This window comes from Halichoerus grypus, chromosome 8 (genome assembly GCF_964656455.1).
Source record: "Halichoerus grypus chromosome 8, mHalGry1.hap1.1, whole genome shotgun sequence".
Taxonomy (NCBI): Eukaryota; Metazoa; Chordata; class Mammalia; order Carnivora; family Phocidae; genus Halichoerus; species Halichoerus grypus.
The window spans coordinates 146759327-146780126 of NC_135719.1; the positions used below are offsets into that span (position 1 = coordinate 146759327).

A 20800-nucleotide genomic window follows, 5' to 3' on the forward strand; every position below is an offset into this window, starting at 1 on the left:
AGCTGTGAGACATAGGGCGAGTTCTTCCCCCTGGGCTTGCAATGCCCTCCTTTGAATATGGTGATGGATAACCTCCATGTATACTTCACAGAACAGTTTGGATAATTGAATGATATAATACATCTGAAAGTACTTTGTAAACTGTAAAGTGTGATGCAAAAAGCTGAGGGAGCAATGAGGCAGAGCGTGCTGTGGTATGCAGACCTGGGTTCAAGGAGGCCTGCGCTTACTGGGTGAGTGGTCTTGAGCTGCTCTCTGAGCCTCAGTCCTCTCGTGTTTAATGGAAATGATGATAAATGTGAAGGGCCCAGCACACAGTAGGAGCTCAATAAATGTCTTTAAAAAGAGATTATATTAGAGGTATGTCCTGGATGTGACATTTCAATTTTAACTGGGTATTGCTAAGCAGATTTCACCATGAACTTAGACCCCATAAATAAATTTGTCTGACTTAGTGTATTTTCCCTGGTATTTTTGGTGAACTGGTTTTTTGTGTGCCAATTACAATGCCTGACTTAGAAAATTCCATCTGAAAGCTGTGCTTTTGATTTGCAGAGAATAGAATATTTCATAAGGTGGAAATTAAGTACTCATTGATGGAGAACGTAGACCAGTGCTGTCCATCAGAGACATACATAGCACAAGCCACAAATGCGAGCCACACGTGGAATTGTAAATATTTAGTAGCCCTATTAAGAAAAGTAAAAAGAACTTGGGCACCTGGGCGGCTCAGTCGGTTAAGCGTCTGCCTTCAACTCAGGTCATGATGTCAGGGTCCTGGGATCGAGCCCCGCATCAGGCTCCCTGCTCAGCGGGGAGTCTGCTTCTCTCTCTCACTTTCCCTCTGTGCTTGCTCTCTCTCTCTCTCAAATAAATAAATAAAATCTTTAAAAATAAGAAAAGTTAAAAGAACAGACAAAATTAATTTTAATGATGTGGCTAACTATATCCAAAATAGTGTAATTTCAGCATGTCACCAAAGGAACAATTATTAAAGAGCTATATTGCCTGACTTTTATATAGTAAGTCTTTGAAGTCTGGTATGTCTTTCAGGTCAGTATCATTTCTCAGGACTGGCTACATTTCAAGAGCTCCTGCTTATGTGTGGCTTGAGGCTGTGGGATGAGACAGTGCAGCTCTGGAGTCCCGGGGAACTGAGATCTAGAAAGTGACTCGTGGACGTCTATTACGTTGTTGTGTTTAGCAAATGGACTTCAGGGTGCCAGCCAAACAGAATTCCCAGATTTATGCAGTGTTCCTTGCTCTGTATCACATTTGCGTGGATACTGGAAGTTTCCAAATACTCTCAGATTGCTCCAGATTTCTGTGTTACTGGCAAGAGCACAGTGGAGACGCTGCCTCCTGAAACCCCCTCATGTGTGGGCTCAGTGATCTCCTAGCAGGGCGAGGAGATGACAGTGCTTCAGTAGCGGTCCCTGGGCTGGGGGCAATTCATATGCTTTTTGTGGTGGGAAGGTCTCTTCTTGGAGGTCAGGAGCACCTTTGAGAAATTACTGGAAGTTATTAATACAATCCCCTAAAAAAGTACATGCTCAAACTACAGCATTGCATCCAGTACCAGGGGTTGTCTGGGTTCCCAGAGCCCATCTGTGCACTGCAGGTGTGGAGCAGGATGCACACACATGCTTGAATGTGCAAGGGGTGGTTGGGAAAGAGTGTACATGAAAGGGGCACCTGGTGCTGGGACCCAGCGCAGACCACCTCGTCTTACTGCAGTTCCCACATACTGCAGGGTGTTCATACAAATTGAATGTTCGTGGCAACCCTGCATCCAGCAAGTCCGTTGGTGGCATTTTTTCAAGAGCTTCACATTTTTTCACATAATTCTCACAATATTTCAAACTTTTTCATTATTATATTTGTTACGGGGATCTGTGATCAGTGATTATAATTCACCGAAAATGCAGATGGTTAGCATTTTTTTAGCAATAAGGTATTTTTAATTAAGGTACGTACATTGTTCTTGTTGACACAGCACGACTGGACACTTACCAGACTGCAGCAGAGGGAACGTGACTTGCGTGGGCCCTCACGTTGTTGCAGTATTCACTCTACTGCAGTGGTCTGGAGCTGGACCTACGGTACCTCTCACCATGTGCCTCTAGTTGCCGCCCATTGAGGGAGCTGGGATCGGAGTAAATATTGTAATTTTTCATGGCATGTAGTATTTCTTAAACAGATTTTGCTTAAACATGTACACATACACACAAAACAACAACCCCTTGCTCCAGAATCCCATGTGAAAAGTGTCCAGAGGACTTTGACCAAAGTCTGCAGGAAAATAAACATAGGTTGAGCACACTCAGGCTGGGGCTGCAGAGAGGAGCCAACCCAGGCCCTGCCCCAGCTCGCCTGGCCCCTCAGACAGCCCGCTGCAGCCCCCCACCTCCAGCCGGGCCCTGCAGAGGCGCTGTGAGTGGGCTGCCACACAGGGTTTCCCAGAGGACAGAACTGTGGTGATAGACACCGACGGATGTAGTGGGGGGCTGTCTGCCCCTCCGTAGGCCCCTTCTCTTCTGAAGCAGTTTGGGCAGAACCTTGATCAAGGGCGCATTTCCTGTCAGTGAACTCAGTGTTAAAAAGACAGAGATTGGGTGGGAGTAGAGGTGGGGTGTTACTAGCAGAGCTGAAATGTTTTGTGAGGAGCGACAGTTTATGAACTCCTTGAGGCTCTGGCAAAGGGAGAAGCTGCATCGAGTCACTGCCTAGTAGGTGACTTCAAGACCAGTGACTTTGAGAAGTTTCCATGGGAGTGTTGCGTGCGTGGACAGCCAGAGGAGGCAGAGGCCACAGACTTGGGTGCCTATTGTTAATACGAAAAGATTTTAGGGGCATGTGTCAAAAACAAATACATTGGTTCACAGATTCCAGGCCTGGATGACGGGATTTTTTTTTTTTTCATTTTTAAATCCTGAACTCTGTTATTAGCTAGATCCAGACTGATGAAATGGAAGTTGCTGGAAGTTCATTGGAGAGAGTGCCACACGCTAGGAAATGAGTGTCAGATGGTAGCCGTTGCTTGGAGGACGCACACCCAGGGTCATATGGAATGTAATTCCCCCTCTCTACTAAGAAGACCCCATTACTGTGTAAGTTAGTGAGAATAAGGCCACAGGGATAACTCTGGCTTTGGGACAGGGAACAGTGTAACTCCTGCAGACGTTGACGCTCATGCTCAGTACTTGGGGTGAAGTCTGTGCAGGACCTTTCCTGACAACACACTGAGTGCGCTTCCTACGTTAGGAACCAGTGCCCAGGGCACCTGCGCAGGACTCAGCTGGCGTCAGTACAAACGGCCGGTAGTATTATTAATAAAGCAGAGTTTTCAGCATCCCACCTCTGTGACGAGCTTCTCTGGCCAGTGAAGTGTCTGCTTTTCAAGAACCATTCCCATTCCTTGTTGTATTTAACCTTCATTAGCAGAGTAGAAATGAAGACACCCAGACAGACCAGTCGAGGCTTAGAATAGTTCTGGGGCATCAGCGCTGGGCGTGCTCCGGTGGGCTGGGCACTCAGCCCCGCACGTGACCGAGGAGGGCAGCAAGGCTCTGAACGGTGACCGGTGTGCCTGAGGCCCTAGAGCAGCTGCTGTCTGTGCCCTGCTGCCCAGCCTGGTGCCCGCTCCCCAGCACTCCGCGCGCGCAGCAGAGGTGTTAGCATGAGAGGGAATTAGATCACTTACCTGCGAAACTGCTTGCAAAAGCAGTCTGGAAACTTGGACAAAGATTTTTTAAAGATTTCGGTTTTTTGAAAATTAATTTATTAACAAAGTGATTTTATTTCCTGTCAGCCTAGACTAAGGAACTAAGCTATCGCAGCTGCCCTCCTAGTAATGGTTTCTGTTGGCCATACTTGAAAGTAGTATCATCGGCTTCAGGACAAGAGAATTTTAAAATAGAATGGACTCCATTCTTACAGCAGGGAGTGCTCCTAAAGGCGACTGTGGCTCTTTGGCTGTCAGGACGGGCGGGGATGCCCAGAGAAGCCAGGGACTCACCTGCAGTTGGATCCCCGATCCTGAGGCCCAGGGAATGGAGCCCAGTCTGCAGTGCCTCTCTGTTCCTACGTCAGTTCCTCAGCTTTTGAGGGCTTGCCTTCTTGCACCTAGTTTCTCCTTTGAGCTCACAGGAGAGTCCCTTCAGAGACTTGTCCTGCCTCCACGGACTGCAGGCAAGTCGAGGAACTGGTGTCTGGGGTGGGGCTGGCGTGAGGCACCTGCCGCCTACAAGAGTATTTACCATGGAGTTCTGCCTCTCTGCAAAGCTCTGGGGCCTTGGGTGAAGCACTTCGCTCTTCTAGGCTCCAGAAAGTAAGAATATTAATTTGTGCCTCACCCACCTCCCTAGCTGTGATGATTGGGTGTGCAGGCAGCTTCTTTAAATGCAGATCACTATAGAAATGTTAGAGGGTGCTCTGTCTGAGGGCAGAAATAGACCGACGGCTGCCCACTTCCTTCCTTTGCTGCTTCCTGTCCCCCCTTTCTCTCTGCCTTCCTCACTCATAGCTCTGTCTGCTGGTGGTGCTCCTCCACGGAGACAGGAGTTTCTCTTGTCCCATCAGCCCGCCCCGTCGTCCTCCGTGCCCTTTCGTGTGCTGCGCAGCCGCGCACCCGTATCCGTATAACCTGGGAGACCTGTCTGAGGTGCCGGGTCACAGGAGACCTGCGTCCAGGTTTCAGCCCTGTCACTGACTGACTGCAGCCTTTTGGACTAGTTGCTTCTCCTCTGCGGGCCTCAGTTTCCTTCACAGCAGGCTTTTTCAGCCTGGCACAGTTGAGACTGGGTTGGGTCACTCTGTTGTGGGGGCTGTGCGTTGTGGGATAGTTGGCAGCGTCCTTGAAGCCACTGCGTTGTGTTGCAGTAGTGGTCATAGAAATAAAATCAGCGCCCACTCTGCAGATGGTTTCAAGTATTAAATAAGGAGACTGAGATATCTTCTGGAACCTAGTACACTCTCTCTCCTGCCTTAATCCTCTGTTCCTGCCCTGTCTTCACAGTGTCTTTTCTTCCTGCCCAGACTGGCGAGGGCCCCCCCGGGCCTCCCACCCTGCGCTTTTCTCATCATCGAACTTGCCACATCTCATTGTCTTCTCGAGTGCAGGCATCTGTTTTATTTAACTGGATATCGTTGGTGTTCAGCATGGTGCATGTCATTTAACAGGTGCCCAACACATGTTTGTTAAATGACTAAATCTCTCATGTGGGTACAGTGCTTCTCAGTGTGCAAGGCACTTTGCCCATCCATCATCTCCACTGATGCTCACCAGAACTCTGTCAGCTGGAAAGCCCTGGCGTTGCTGCTTCCCTTTGGAGTGAGCACACCTTAGAAGGGAAGAAGTGGGGCTGGGAACCTCGGGTCCTGCCTTTCTCCTGTTCCATGCTGCTCACATGAGGAGCTTGGGGAGGGACTAGCCTTAAACCCAAGTGTTACTCTTCTCCTGCTCCGTCCTGCCCTGGGTGTATTAGTAAGACTAAATCTGTCAGTGGTGTCTGTTCTCCCTGTGAGTCTGTGTTTGTGGTTAACCAGCGGAATGAATTATGGCATGAATCAGTGAATTCCTGGAATGCTCGGAGCCCAGTGTGCACTGATGACCTTAAGTAGTCTGGACAACTTTTTCCTCCAGCCGTATCCCGAATCTCGTGAAAGCCAGGTTTACTTCCAGCATAATTAGAGCAGTAGGTGACCCAGAAGCAGCTCAGAGCAGAAATAAAATCTTCAGAAAAGACCTGTCTGATTTGATATGATTCTTTTTTCTTATCTTGTCACTGAAAACAAGGGTTGAAATTTCAAAGTGGAGGATCCTTTTCTCCTTAAAAGCCTCTGAGGCAGTGAGCCTACAAGACTGAAAACCTAAAGGGTTAGAAGATGCCCGGAGACAGGATTTGCAAGAAGGCATTGGGTTATTTATTCTTCAGCAAACACAGTGCTGATTAAGAATTTTAACAGATAGTATAAAGGAATCCTGGTCTAAGCATCGGGAGGCTTGGTTTCCAAACTCAGGTGTGCAAGCACTGTTTGAGACCTTGGGCGGATCTCTTTCTGTCACACGACCTCAGTACTTTCATTTGGCCATTAAACCCAAAGACAGAACGAGTCATTTGTTGAACATAGAGCTGACAGGCCATCTTTGGCAATCACACAAAATCAAAGTCAAAGCAAGTCATTTTCTCCGGTTTCCTACAGGTGCCTGGCCGGCCTGTGTCTAACCGACATAGTTTTCCCTGTGGCTCCCCCCTCCGGAGAGCAAAAGCGTATCTTGTCCATCTCTGGACTCCAGTACCAGCACTGGCCCTAAGCGTCTCCTAGGGATCACATGAAAGAAGGGCTCTTTCTTTCCAGGGAGCTCCATTTCGGAGGCCCAGAACAAGTGTTGTCATTTTCCATTTATCTCTCCAAGCTGCCGCCCCATTTTCCTCAGCCTGTCCTCCTGTGTTGGGATCCCTGCTGGCCTCGTCAGCTCAGGCCCCTTCCAGAATGCTTTCAGGCTGCCAGCACCTCTCGTATTATGATACCCAAAACTGATCTCAATATTCCATGTGCGGTCCAACCTGCAGAGAGAAGGGGTTACATACTGCACAGCCTACGTCACAAAATAGATGAGTCAAGGACCCCATCACTGTTCCTGGTCGAGTTCTGAGTTCTGATGAGACGTGTATGCAGTACCATCCGGCTCGCCGCGGGATTTTTCAAGAGGACTTATGGAGATGTTGGACACTTACATGGAAAGTCCAGAAATCAGTTGTCAGTTGATGTCTGGGAAAGGCAATTCAATGGAGAAAGTACTGTCTTGTCAACAAATGGAATTGGAACAATCAGACATCGATATGGGAAAAAAAAAAAGAACTTTGGCCCAATCTTCACACGTTGTACCCAAGTTACCTCTAAATGGACTCTAAATCTAAATGTCCAACCATGAAACTGCTGGAAGAAAACTTGCAACAGTCTTCATGACCAGTGGGTTAGGCAAATGGTCCACATGCGTAAGAACAAAAGCACCATCCAAAAAAGATAAAACAAGGCAAATTGGACTTAAATTAAAATTAAAAACTGTTATTCTGTAAAAGATGACGTTAGGAGAATGAAAAGACAAGAAACAGATTTGGAGAAAACATTTGCACATCACAAGGCCTTGTCTTCAGAATGTGTAAAGAACTCTCTGAACTTAACAGTAAGAAAACAGCCCTGTGTTTTTAAGTGGGCAAAAGACTTAAGTGGACGCATCACCGAAGAGGGCATACAGTTGGCACACAGCACGTGGAAGGACGCACAGCACCAGCTGTTACTAGAGAAGTGCAAATTAAAACGACAACGAGCTGTCTGCATACGTGTTAGAATGTCTGCAATAAGAAAATATTGAGGATGCCAGAGGCTGATGGGGGTGCAGAGCAGCAAGATCTCCCCTGCATTGCTGGCAGGAAGGAAAATGGTACAGCCATTCTGGAAAACAGTGCGACTGTTTCTTATAAAATTCACCATTTAACCCGGCAGTCTTAGTCCTCTGTGTGTGCCCTGTGGAAATGAAAACTTACGTTCAAGAGAAACCTGTACGTGTGTGCATGGCTGTTTACAGCAGCTCTGTTTATAACGGCCAAAACCAACTCAGACGTTCTTGAATTTAACGGAGAAACGATTTGTGATATAGCCATATAACAGAAAACTAGCCTGCAAAAACAAAAAAAAAGACAAAACTTAATAAACGCAACTCAGATGAGTCTCAGAGGCATTATGCTGAGTGACGAAGCCATCTTAAAAAGTTACATGCCCTATGTTTCCATTAGTGTGGCACTCGCCAGAAGGAAGGGACTGAGCCGGAGAACACATCACTGGCTCCCGGGAGTAAGTCGGGGGCGGGTGGGGTGGGAAACGACCTCTCAGGGATAGCTAGAGGGAGTTTGGGGAGGGATGGAAGCAATCTCCCGTAGCAGTGATTGCACATATCTGTACAGGTGTTAGATTCATAGAAATGACATATATTCAAAACCAACAAAAATTTCTGAGAAACAAAAAAGCTCCAGTAATTTGAATGATGAAAAATGGCTTCTCATTATTATGTTCCTCTGGATTGATTTAATTCATAGTCAACTAAATCCAGCCAAGTGTCCTGTTTTCTTCAAATGTTCAGTAAAACCATTAGAAACCATTGAAAGGAGGCAGAAGGTTTGGAAACAGTAAAGTACTCGGCGTAAATGAGTAGTCCTCAGGTCCAGTTCATAGACTCGCCTTGAAGCCAGTGCAGACACTGCACCTGCTGTGTTCTGGGGAGGCCTTTTTAGTCATAAGTGCCCTTGCCTCATTGTATTTTCTCTTCACTTTCTCGAAAGCTGAAATAATTTAGAATTGTCACCCTGGATGAGGTCCTTTCTACTGAGCATTGTTTCTGATGGGAGCCAAAATGGTGGGTTGGTTTTCTCCAATAATCCTAAAGTCCCACTGTTAATTTATAACCCATTTGAAAGCATTTTCAATCAGTGTTTGGAGCATTTTTTTTTTAATCTTTATTTGAGAGAGAGAGAGCTCGTGTGGGGGGTGGGGAGGGGCAGAGAGAGCGGGAGAGGGAGAATCTCAAGCAGACTCCACACTGAGCGTGGAGCCTGACTCAGGGCTCGATCTCACGACCCTGAGATTATGACCCGAGCAGAAACCAGGAGTCAGACACTTAACCGGCTGAGCCACCCAAGACGCCCCTGGAGCATTTTTTAATAATGGCTTTATTGAGATATAATTTACAAACCATGGAATTCCACCCACTTAAAGTGTACAGTTCAGTGGTGTCAGTATATCCAGTCTTGCCACCATCACCACGATGTATTTGAGAACATTTTGGTCACCCCAAAAGCAAGCTCGGTACTCATTAGCAGTCACTCCCCAGGTTCCCCTAATCCCTTCCCCCAGTCCTAGACAACCACAGATCTGCTTCTGTCTTTATGGATTTGCCTGCTCTGCACATATCACATAAATGGAATCATAGAATATATGGTTCTCTGTGCCTGGCTTCTCTCCCTCTGCCTGGTCTTCATGGCTCATGCACGTTACAGTGCGCATGCACCACTGTCTGAGACGTTACGGTGCTCAAGTCCCTCTGTGCACAGCAGGACTGACTTGAGTCCGTGCTCCTCAAGGGGACACAGAGATGAAACAAAAGCAACACTGGGCTGGGATACTGAGAACTGGAGTCCACACACATTTCCCCCATGTCCACAAGGGTTATATTTGGGGAGAAAGGGCCAGGGGAGATGAGAGGGGCCTTGATTTACCTTCCGTATCATCTGTAGTTTGAGTTTTCTAACTTTAAACAAATAAAACTTTAAAATAAGGGCCATCTGAGTGGGGAACTAATGCCTCCTGTGTTTTTTTTTTTTACTTTGTATCTCTCTATGTTAAAAAGTCTCTAAGAAATCATGTATTTTTAAGTCTTCACTAGGATTGTTTATTTAAGTATTTCTCCCCCAGATTTTTCAGTTACTTTACAGAGTTGAGTCTATAGTACATACATACATGGTCATGATTATTTTTTCTAGTAATTAATATTCCTCTGGATCCTTGATCACGTTTTTCTCCTTAAATTCTGTTTGTCTGATGTCAGAATTGCTAACCTGGTGTCCTTTTATTTATATTTGCCTTATAACTTTTCCATTTTTAAAGTTTCATTCTGGAATTATCCTTTTGTTTCAACTGTCTTATGTAAACTGCATGACTCTGATTCTTGTTTTTTATTGAATCCAACAATCCCTGTCTCTTGACCAGTGATTTGTAACCCATTTGTGGTAGATCACTACTATTACATGAGTACAGCTGCCTACAAACCAGGCCACGTGTGTTCCTGGGGGTACATTGAGACTTCCTGGGGCTACTCTGGCAAGGACAGTGTGAAGGAATCTATTCCCAGAGTTCCCGCTTCCATACATCCTCCATCCCAATGCGATCTGACAGTGTGCCTGTGGCATGCTGGCTCCCCTTTCTCACACCACCTTTCAGGATTCCTCTGTTCTCACTGGAGCAGAAGGACACACCACCGGGGCGCCTGGGTGGCTCAGTTGTTAGGCGTCTGCCTTCGGCTCAGGTCGTGATCCCAGGGTCCTAGGATCAGGCCCCACATCCGAGCAGGGAGCCTGCTTCTCCCTCTCCCACTCCCCCTGCTTGTGTTCCTTCTCTCGCTGTGTCTCTCTCTGTCAAATAAATAAATAAAATCTAAAAAAAAAAAAAAAGAAGGGCACACCACCTGCCTTTCCAAATCTTAGGAAGAGTCAGTGCCTCGGGCTATCCCAGCCCTCAGCAGACCAAACAGAGGACTAGTTTGAGGATGCATTGGCCCTGAAGGAGAGTCCTCTGAGAGCCGGGGAAGCGGTGATGGAGGATATTGAAGAGGGCAGCTTTCATTTCAGCAAGGCCACCAACTCGTGGCCTAGCACCACTCCTCATCTCTCTGGTTGTCTGTTTAAAATTAAAGACTTCAGAGGTGGTCTGCTCTCACTGTGATGTGTATAAGCATGTCTGAGTTGGAAAATTAGTCGAAATTTTTCTGATAGCAAGTAAATTTGATTTGGCTGAATAGTTTGACCGAGTAAACAGGCTGTGCCAATGTTTTATGACGGACCTTTGTCATAAATTGAAAGCGCTTAGGGATGGCTGGCTGGCTCAGTAGGAAGAGCGTGCAACTCTTGATCTTGAGGTTGTGAGTTCGAGCCCAGCACTGGGTGTAGAGATTATTTAAAAATAAAATCTTTATTGGTTCTGGGGTGGCTCAGTTTGTTGGGCATCTGACTCTTGGTTTCGGCTCAGGTCATGATCTGTGGGTCATGGGATCGAGCCCCGAGTTGGGCTCTGTGCTCAGCACGGAGTCTGCTTGAGAGTCTCTCTCTCTCTCCCTTTCCCTCTGCCTCTCCACCTGCCTCTCCCCCGCTTGTGCGTGCTCGCTCTCTCTCTCAAATAAATACAATAAATTTTTTTTTTTTTAAAAGAAACTGCTGAGGCGCCTGGGTGGCTCAGTCAGTTAAGCGTCTGCCTTCAGCTCAGGTCACAATCCCAGGGTCCTAGGATCAAGCCCCATATCGGGCTCCCTGCTCAGCGGGGAGTCTGCTTCTCCCTCTGCCCCTCCCCCTGCTCATGCTCTCTCTCTCTCTCTCTCTCTCTAATAAATAAATAAAATCTTAAAAAAAAATAGAAGGAGCTTAAGCTCACATATTAAGTTGTATTTGTAAATTTAACATACTTAATGCATATAACACCACGTATAATGTTTCTAAATGTTAAATCCTTTGCAACCATCTAAACTTACCAGGAAAAATTACAGATGCCACCTAAAAAATATGCAACAGGATACATAATTTTCCTAAATATTTCTAGAGGGTACACAAGCAGAAAAAAATTGGAGACGAGAGTAATAGCACTTGCTTCTGCTATCTTATTCTATATTTTCTCTATATATATGTTTTTAATGCTTTTTCTCCTGTTTTTTTTTTCTCCTGCCCCACCTTCTGGGTACATATATTAAATTTTCTTCAAACAAATTGGGCACCTGGGTGGCTCAGTTGGTTGAGCGACTGCCTTCGGCTCAGGTCATGATCCTGGAGTCCCGGGATCGAGTCCCACATCGGGCTCCCTGCTCAGCAGGGAGTCTACTTCTCCCTCTGACCCTCCCCCCTCTCATGTGCTCTCTCTCTCTCTCTCATTCTCTCTCTCAAATAAATAAGATCTTTAAAAAAAATAATAAATTTTCTTCAAACAAATTCAAAATCGTACATTCTATTTTCATTCTCCCAGTTGCTACTCCTAACTTATTGTGACCCCTGCTTACACTTTTTTTTTTTAAGATTTTATTTATTTATTTGACAGAGAGAGAGAGGGAGAGAGCACACAAGCAGGAGGAGTGGCAGGCAGAGGGAGAGGGAGAAGCAGGCTCCCCACTGAGCAGAGAACCCAACGTGGGGCTCAATCCCAGGACCCTGAGATCATGACCTGAGCCGAAGGCAGACGCTTAACTGACTGAGCCACCCAGGCACCCCACTTACAGTTATTTTTGTTGTCATTGATTTAAGGCTTCTCAATGTTCATGGCCTCCTCAGTCTGTAGTATTCTCTTACCTCCCTCTGTTCCACGTAGACTAATACCCACACATACAAGAGTTGGTGTATTTGGAATTTCTGTCCTAAGTTATAGAAACACTTTCTTTGAAAATGGTTATTGATTATCATTGCTTATCAAACAATTAAACCTCAGGCAATAAGAAACTTCACTAGATTTTTGCTTGCCCCAGTTTTTTGAACTATTTTTTAAAACCATTTTAATCTGCAATTCCGTGTTATTGAGTACGTTCTCAGTGTTGTGCAACCATCACCACAATCCAGTTTCAAAACATTTTCATCTCCCCTAAAGGTAGCTCCGTACTCATTAAGCAGTCTTTTCCCATGCCTTCTCCCCCACCCCCATTAATTATATTTTTTTATGTTTTTTGATGTTTTGGCATCTTTGGGGGACCTTGCTAGCTGGGGAGAGGCTCACAGAGCTAGCTAATTCCTACAGACCGTAAACTGTTGGTGGGGCCACCTTTCATGTACAAGCCAACCCATCCCAGTCCACAGCCCTAACCCCTCCTTTATCTGACTCACAGTCCCCAAGCCAGGATTTCCCCTGCCTGAAGCTACCCCAAACAACTAGGGACAGCCCCGCATTCAAACTAGCAATTCTAATCTGTTTAGCCTGCCCTGCCTTTCCCACAGAAACCCCCAGAAAGGCTGTGTCCCGTGCTTTCCCCTTGCTCGTTCCTGCCTCCTGATGACGCTGGTACTTCCGTAATACCATGCCTCTTGTTTCAAGGGGAGCTGTGAGTAACATTAAACTTTTCTTTTAGTGGCATTGTCATCATTTGGTCACCTTTATAAACTAAGACCCAGGCATAAATTATTGCTGCCACCCCAATGACACTAATCTGTGTACAGAAACAGGAACAGAGATCAAATATGTATTTCTTATTATATCTCACAGGTTGCTTCATTTGTTCTTTTTCTTCCGTCTTTTATAGTGCTTGCACTTCTCAGAGATGTTCTCATTATCCCGTGAGTTCATCATTATTTCCTTGGAACATTCAGTTGACTTGGCTAGTAATGTCTGTCTGTGATGCAGATGAGTTTGGCCAGGAGCTTGGTTGGGATGGCAGTTACTTGGGGCAGAGTGCCCTGTGTTGCAGACCAGATTCACACATTCCCTTTCCAAATGCTGACATTTGAGAAACAAGACCATGTCAGGACCGTCTCTGTACACTAGTAATTCCCATACTTCTTGAGTACCAGTCTTTTCCGCAGAACAGCTTAACAAACATTCTGAACACACGCTATGTATACCAAGAATTGTGCTGAGCACAACTGGTGATAAAAGATGCATAAAACATGGTAGCCCCTCCCTAAGGACAATCATCTGTGACAATTAAATTGATAATATTGTAAAATGCAGGAGAAACACAACAGCAGGAATAATTTTGTCTATCTTGGGGGCTCAATAAACACTTCATAGAAGAGGTGATATGTAAATTGGGTCTTGAAGGGCAAACCCAGGGGGACTGCATTTGGTCATGCAGCATTGCCAGGAGATTTTCATAATGTGTCACTGATGGTAAGTAATTCTGTGCAGCCATTTCTCCATCCCCTTTTCCTCCACTCCTAGGACACGAGGACCTTCAACTCAGAACACTGTCTTTTTTTTTTTTAACACAAATTCTCATGAAAAACTAGTATTAGAAAGCAAAATTTTTTTCTGTATTTCCTAGTCAAAGACCCTTTTATGCTCAAACATCCCACAGAGAGAGAGTAGAAGAGAGAACAGTCTGTTTACAGATAAAGAAACTAAGATTCACAGAAATTAGATGATTTTCCCAAGCCACAAAACAAGTCTTTGAATTTGATCTCTTAAGTAAAGTGGCCTGTAGTATGGCTCCCTGATTCGTCGTCAACCATTCTGCTCTCTCATGGGATCTAAACACATGGAAAACGCTCTTTCAATCCAAGTCAATACAAGTTGTCAGTTACTGAGCATTTACTATGTTCAAGATGCAAAGCCAAATGCCTTAGCATTTAGTATCCTGTGTGAGATTTGGTGACCTTCCCATTCGTTCATTCATTCATTCATATATTCATCATGCAGTCAACATTCACCCTGCACCTGCTACATCCTAAACAGTGTAATAAGTGCTGAGCTCAATTCATAGGAACACATTATAAGGTGGGGCCTTAAACAAGACATTACTTAACACTCTCACTGACTAGTTCTTCAGATATTAACAGCTCCTATCCTATTTTTCCAACATTTTCTATTGCCTTGACACAATTGATTTAGGAACTGGCGTTGTACCTGCAGTTCATAATTATTAATATGGACAGTCCTTTCATTGAACAGATGAGGAAACTGGGACTGAAAGTGGGGAAATAAATGCCCAAGGATGTATAGCATGTCAATAATAGAGCATGGGCTAGAATCCGTATATCCTAACACCCTCGCCAAAAATCTTTCCATATTTCTTACTCCTCATAATTCACATAAGTGCCTTATTAAAGCTAGATGACAGGGTTAAAAGAATGCCCCCAGAAGGATCACTCTTAACCTCTTATCTACTTATTGAAACCAAGAGAAGACAGTAGTAACATGACTGGAGGACAGCAGAGATGAAGGATGGAAGTGAAAAGCATATTCTTACAGTGAAGATGTTTACACTCAGGCTACCATCTTCAGGAAATGCTCAGAAAATGAAAGAGAATATCCTTTGGTAGTTTAATAATCATTGACTTCTGCTTCAGGTCTTGACAGAGGAATGATTGTGGATTTGCTCTCTTGACAAAAAAAAAAAAAACAAACTATGAAACTGAACAAAATAATATGAAGCACCTGAATATATGGATACTGAAACTCACATAAAATATTAAATTCTTGCTGTTTTCAGGCATTGACAGATAGCACAGGACTTTGAGTCTTGAGTAAAGAAACATGATAAGCCCCATAATGGCTTTGGCTTTCTGCCTGGGGCCTCTTTCTGCTTTTGGCACAGAATGGTGGGGCTCAAGCTGAAAGTTGATTTTAATGAGCTCAGAAGGCAGATATTGGAATTCTAGGCTACTGAAATAGCTGGATGTAACAGGACAAAGAAATAGAGAAAAGGAAGCCTTATGGTAGGAGCAAGGATAGAGTTTTGTGTAGGGATTCACTTTGGGTTTTGGCTAAGGGCTGACTGGCTGTGTATGTGTAGAATGAGACTTGTCTATGAGGCCCAGCACAGATTGCCTGTGGTGGGGCTAAGGACTGAATGATCATGCCAAAGTTCATGCACTGCTGGGAAATTGTAGGAGATTCTAGTCACCCGAATGAAGAGACCTCACTGAGCACTTCGGGCTTTCAGTTGAGACCCCAGAACAGCCATACCTTAGGAGTGGGGACCGTGCCCTTGAGTAAGGGCCACACCCTGGGGCTAAGTTCAAAATGGAAATAGAACTTAAAAAAAGAATTAATACACACTTTTCCTCACCAAAAGAATCTGCCAGTAATTTACCTGCCTGCCAGGACAAATTCAATGCCTCTAAAGGAAGACTGTATTACCCAAACTCTCTGCAGTTTGTCATCACAATGTCTAACATACAAACATAAATTAGTGGACATATAAAGAGTCAGAAGATGTGGCCCCTATTTAAGAGGGAAAAGCAATCAATAGACCCTGAAGTGACTCTGAAGTTTGAATTTGCAGGCAAGTACTTCCAAGTTGCTATTATACATACATTCAAAGACTTAGAAGATGGATAAAATGAGTAAACATACAGAGAAATGAAAATTGTAAGAAATTTACCAAATAAAAATTCTAGTGCTAGAGATGAAATTTTAAAATTCACCAGATGAGATCAAAAGTGGATCAGAGATTGTATTAAAAAGGGTTAGTGGACTTGGATACTGATCAATAGAAATCACCTAATCTAAAATCAGGGAAATAATATTGAAAAAAATTAACAGAACCTTGGTGACTTTGTGGGATGATACCAAGAGGTCTACATGGGTGTGATTGTAATCCTGGAGGAAGAAGAGAAAGGAAATGGGGCAGAAGAATAATCCTGGAAAAAATAATTACCAAAACCTTCCCAAATTTGCTGAAAAACCTTAACTTACATTCCCAAGAATCTCAGCAAACCCCTAGCAGGAAAAATACAAAGAAAACCACACTTCAGCACATCATAGTCACACTGCTGGAAACCAAAGAAAAGGAAAATACTAAAAGTGGCCAGAGGAAATATGATACATTATATACAGAGAATGATGATACAAATGATGGATGACTTCTCATCAGAAACCATGGATGTCAGAGCGAGTAGAACATTTTTTTAATGGCTAAAAGAAAAAAAAAATCTCAAAATTCTCTTTTCAGAATAAAGTACCTTCAAGTGTGTTGGCAAAATAAAAGAGTTTTTCAGGGGCGCCTGGGTGGCTCAGTCGTTAAGCGTCTGCCTTCGGCTCAGGTCATGATCCCAGGGTCTTGGGATTGAGCCCCACATCGGGCTCCCTGCTCCGCGGGAAGCCTGCTTCTCCCTCTCCCACTCCCCCTGCTGTGTTCCCTCTCTCGCTCTGTCTCTCTCTGTCAAATAAATAAATAAAATCTTAAAAAAAAAAGGGGGGGGTGCGCCTGGGTGGCTCAGTCGTTAAGCGTCTGCCTTTGGCTCAGGTCACGATCCCAGGGTCCTGGGATCGAGCCCCACGTCAGGCTCCCTGCTCAGCGGGAAGCCTGCTTCTCCCTCTCCCACTCCCCCTGCTTGTGTTCCCTCTCTCACTGTGTCTCTCTCTGTCAAATAAATAAATAAAATCTTTAAAAAAAAAAAAAAGGGATGAGGAGTACTAGAAAGGAAAGTAAATATGGAAGACTGTTTATTATTAAAAATATATATATTTGTATATATGTGTGTATATGACCATTTAAAGCAGAAATTTGTAACATAATGTTGTAACTATGTAATGCGTGTGATGACTGTTGTGAAGGATGGGAGTGCACTTATACAATTGCTATGTACTTAACGCTTACATGAAGTGGTACAATAGTAATTCTAAGTATATACTAAGTAATTCTAAGTATACTAAGTATGAAGTTAAGAATATATATTGCAATCCCTAGAAAGACTGCTAAAAAATAATGTAAAGAGATATAACTAAAAGGCAAAAGAAAAATTAAAGTGGAATTCTAAAAAGTATTTCATTTACCCAGAACAATGCAGGAAAAGAGAAACAGGGAAACCAAAACAGATGAGACAGACAGAAAACAAATAGCAAAATGGTAGACCTATATCCAGCCAAATCAATGAATTACATGTAAATGGGCTAAATACTCCAGTTAAAAGATAGAGATTGTCAGACCGATGAGAATGCAAGACTCAATTGTATACTGTCTGTAAGGGACACTCTTTAAATACAAAAGGACAAGGGACTGAAAATAGAAGGTAGTATGCAGAACGATGCTACCACCCCACCCTCATCCCCAGAAGCTGTGAATATCTTATGTAGCAAAAGGGACTTTGCAGATATGATCAGAGTGATGCACCTTGAGATGGGGCAACTATCCTGATTATACAGTGGCCCGTTCTAATCACGTGAGTCCTTAAAGGCAGAGAACCTAAAAAAGAAAAGAAAAGAAAAAAACAAAAACGGTAACTGTGTGAAGTGCAGGACATGTTACTTAGCTTGACCATGGTGATTATTTCACAGTGCATACATCTATCAAAACATCAAGTCATATACCTCAAATATAAATTATATATATAAATATAATTTTTTTTAGTTATACCTCCATAAGAATGGAAAAAATAAAAGCCCCTCTCCCTCCACAAAACCCAGATCTGACCACAAGAAGAGCTAGCAGAGAAGACCCTTTCCTGGCTGTGGTCAGGAAGAGATGTTAGGGTGGGAGAAGTTGTAGTGACACTCTACCTCAGGCTGCAGGTGGAGGAAGGGGCCATGAGGAAGGAGTGTAGGGGGCCTCTCGGAGCCAAAAAAGGCCAGGACATTATTCTCCTCTAGAGCCTCCAGAAGGAAAGCTGGCACTTCCAACACCTTGATTATAGCTCAGACCCTTGAGATCTGTGTCAGACTTCTGACCTATTACCTCACAAAACAAAGACAATAAATTTGTGTTATAAGCTTTAAGTGTGCAGTAATCTGTTACAGAAGCAACAGAAAGCCAGTGCAGGGTGGAGAAAGATGTATCAGACAATAGGAAAACCCAAATGGCTACATTAATACCAGGTAAAGTAAACTTAAAGACAAAAAGTGATGATCGCTTCTCGGCCTTTTGGCTAAGATCAAGTGTAAAGACAAAAAGTGATACCAGGGGTGCCTCGGTGGCTCAGTTGTTAAGCGGCTGCTCAGGTCATGATCCCAGGGTCCTGGGATCAAGCCCCACATCGGGCTCCCTGCTCGGCGGGAAGCCTGCTTCTTCCTCTCCCACTCCCCCTGCTTGTGTTCCCTCTCTCGCTGTGTCTCTCTGTCAAATAAATAAATCTTTAAAAAAAAAAAAAAGTGATACCAGTGATAAAGAGGGACATTTCATACTGATCAGGGTCAATTCATCAGGAAGATACAATAGCCATAAAAGTATATGTACTGAACAAGAGCTCCAAAATACATGAAGTAAAAATGGACAGAACTAAAGAAAGTAATAGACAAATCCACAATCACCAGTTGGAGACTTTAAACTGTTCTCTCAGCAGTTGATAGAACAATAGGACAAAACGAATCAGTAAACCAGTAAGGACTTAGATCTGAACAACAGTTGACCTAACTGACATTTTTAGAACACCATACCCAAATTTAGCACACACGTCCTTGTGCACACGGTACATTCACCAAGATAAACTACATGCTGGGCCATTAAACAAGTCTCCATAAATTTTAAAGGATGGAAAGACTACCAGGAAAAACAGAAGAAGTTATACTAAGTATGTTCTTTGACCACAAAAGAATTAAATTAGAAATAAGTAACAATAACAGATGTTTAAAAAACACCAAAGCGGGGCGTCTGGGAGGCTCAGTCGTTAAGCATCTGCCTTCGGCTCAGGTCATGATCCCAGGGTCCTGGGATCAAGCCCCACATAGGGCTTTCTGCTCTGCAGGAAGTCTGCTTCTCCCTCTCCCACTCCCCCTGCTTGTGTTCCCTCTCTCGCTGTCTCTCTCTCTATCAAAATAAATAAAATCTTTAAAAAAATAAAAAAACACCAAAGAGTTAGAAATTAAAATGCTTCTAAATAATCCATAGATAAAAGAAGAAATCATATGGAAAAATAGAAAATATTTTGAAGTAAAGGAAAATGAAAAGCACAGTTATGTCAAAATTCATGGTTTGCTCCTAAAGCAGTGCTCAAAGGTAAAGGCGTATCTTTGCAAGCCTCTTGAAAGACATGTTCAACATTCAGAGTGCTTTCAGCTGTCCAGTGAGAACTGCTCTTCCTTTCAGACAGTCCTCTGGGCACCTGTTTTTCACTGTATCGATCATAGCATTTTAATACATGTGTTCATTAGCATTCCAGTGTCTTCCTTTCTAGACTCCGAAAGCCCTTCAAGGACTTTAAAGATTGCCATCCTCTTCAGCGTTCTGTCTCTTGGTTCTGGCACAAGGCCTGAAAGAAGGATTGGGAATGAGCCTCATCTCCACGACAGCCCGGTGGAGGCGGGCAGGGTCAGGCTGTGAGCCCCATGGCTCAGGAGACCGAAGCCCCAGGTCACTCAGTAAACAGGTGACAGAGCCAGTTTTCCAGTATTCCTCACGCATTTCCCTGGCAGGCCCTCAGCTGCTGATGGAGCTGTCAGGGTTAGAAGTGTCTCCTCGACGGAGGGGCAAAACTGATACCAAAGTCACTGTTAAACCTTCAGCAGCTATCAGAACATCATCTTGTAGCCTTCTTGCTCCGGAGGATCGGTGAGGGTCCTTCTGAGTTCTCGGAGGCTCTTCATAAAGCCTTGAGGACGCCGTCCACACTGACCCCCGCTTTCTGCGGCAGGTGGGAAAAGCGAGGCCTAGGTGTGCCCGGGGGCTGTGGCCGAGTGGGGAGGCAGTGAGCAGGTGGGGGAGCCCACAGCCCCGCAGGTCCCACGCCCGGCCTGCTGCTGCACCCTCACAGGAAGTGCTTCGGGGCTTGAGGCCGGGGCCTGGGGGTTCCGGGTGGCGCAGTGGTTGCACCGCCCACGCCAGTGGGGCTCTGCGCGCTGAGCCTCTCGTTTCTCTCTCTGCTCCCTAGGTTTCAGTTTGTAACTGGGGTTTGTTTCCCCTTTGTCTCTGGTTCAGCTTCCTTTTCCTGTTTGGTTTTAAGTAGAGTCTAAAAATCAAGTTGCTGCCCTCCGAGGGTCTGTGGTCCTCTGATCGGCATAGCCTGTGGGAGTACAGGACTCACCTCCTCAGATTTCCCTGTGCTAAAGCCTTTCAGCCATGGCCACGGGGTGAGTATGGGGACCAAAAAGGGGACAGAGGAATGTCAAGAGGAAACCTAGACTCATAATGGTGTAGAGCTGAAGGGACCATAGAAATCATCCCAGATCCCCTTGTTATACTAATGGGGAGATCAAGGACCAGAGGGCTAGGGACTTACCCAGGGTCACACAGCAAGTTAGTCACAGAGCCCACCCACTCTCCATCTGCTGGTCTGTCATTACTCGGGCCCATGTCTCCTGATGTCTGTGATCTTTAATGGCTTCTGTGTTGAAAGCCCTACTCAGAAGTCAGACAGCTGCCTCAGATTGTAGAGGGGGTCTGAACCATCTAAGGGGGTTGTGGGTTGGC

The 20800-nt window shown here is 44.7% G+C and overlaps 1 protein-coding gene across 4 annotated transcripts in view; it reads left to right on the top strand.

Annotated features, from left to right (window-relative positions):
• EVL (Enah/Vasp-like) overlaps nt 1–20800 on the top strand; it is a 146814-nt gene that overhangs the window by 52083 nt on the left and 73931 nt on the right. Inside the window, exon 1 of one of the 4 annotated variants that reach the window (XM_036100043.2) lies at nt 20308–20460. The exons of the other annotated variants lie outside the window; for them this stretch is intronic. Within the exon in view, the coding sequence (XP_035955936.1) occupies nt 20450–20460 (11 nt within the window). The 5' untranslated portion in view covers nt 20308–20449. Of the gene's footprint in view, nt 1–20307; nt 20461–20800 lie in introns of those variants that run through there. 4 annotated transcript variants of the gene reach the window in all.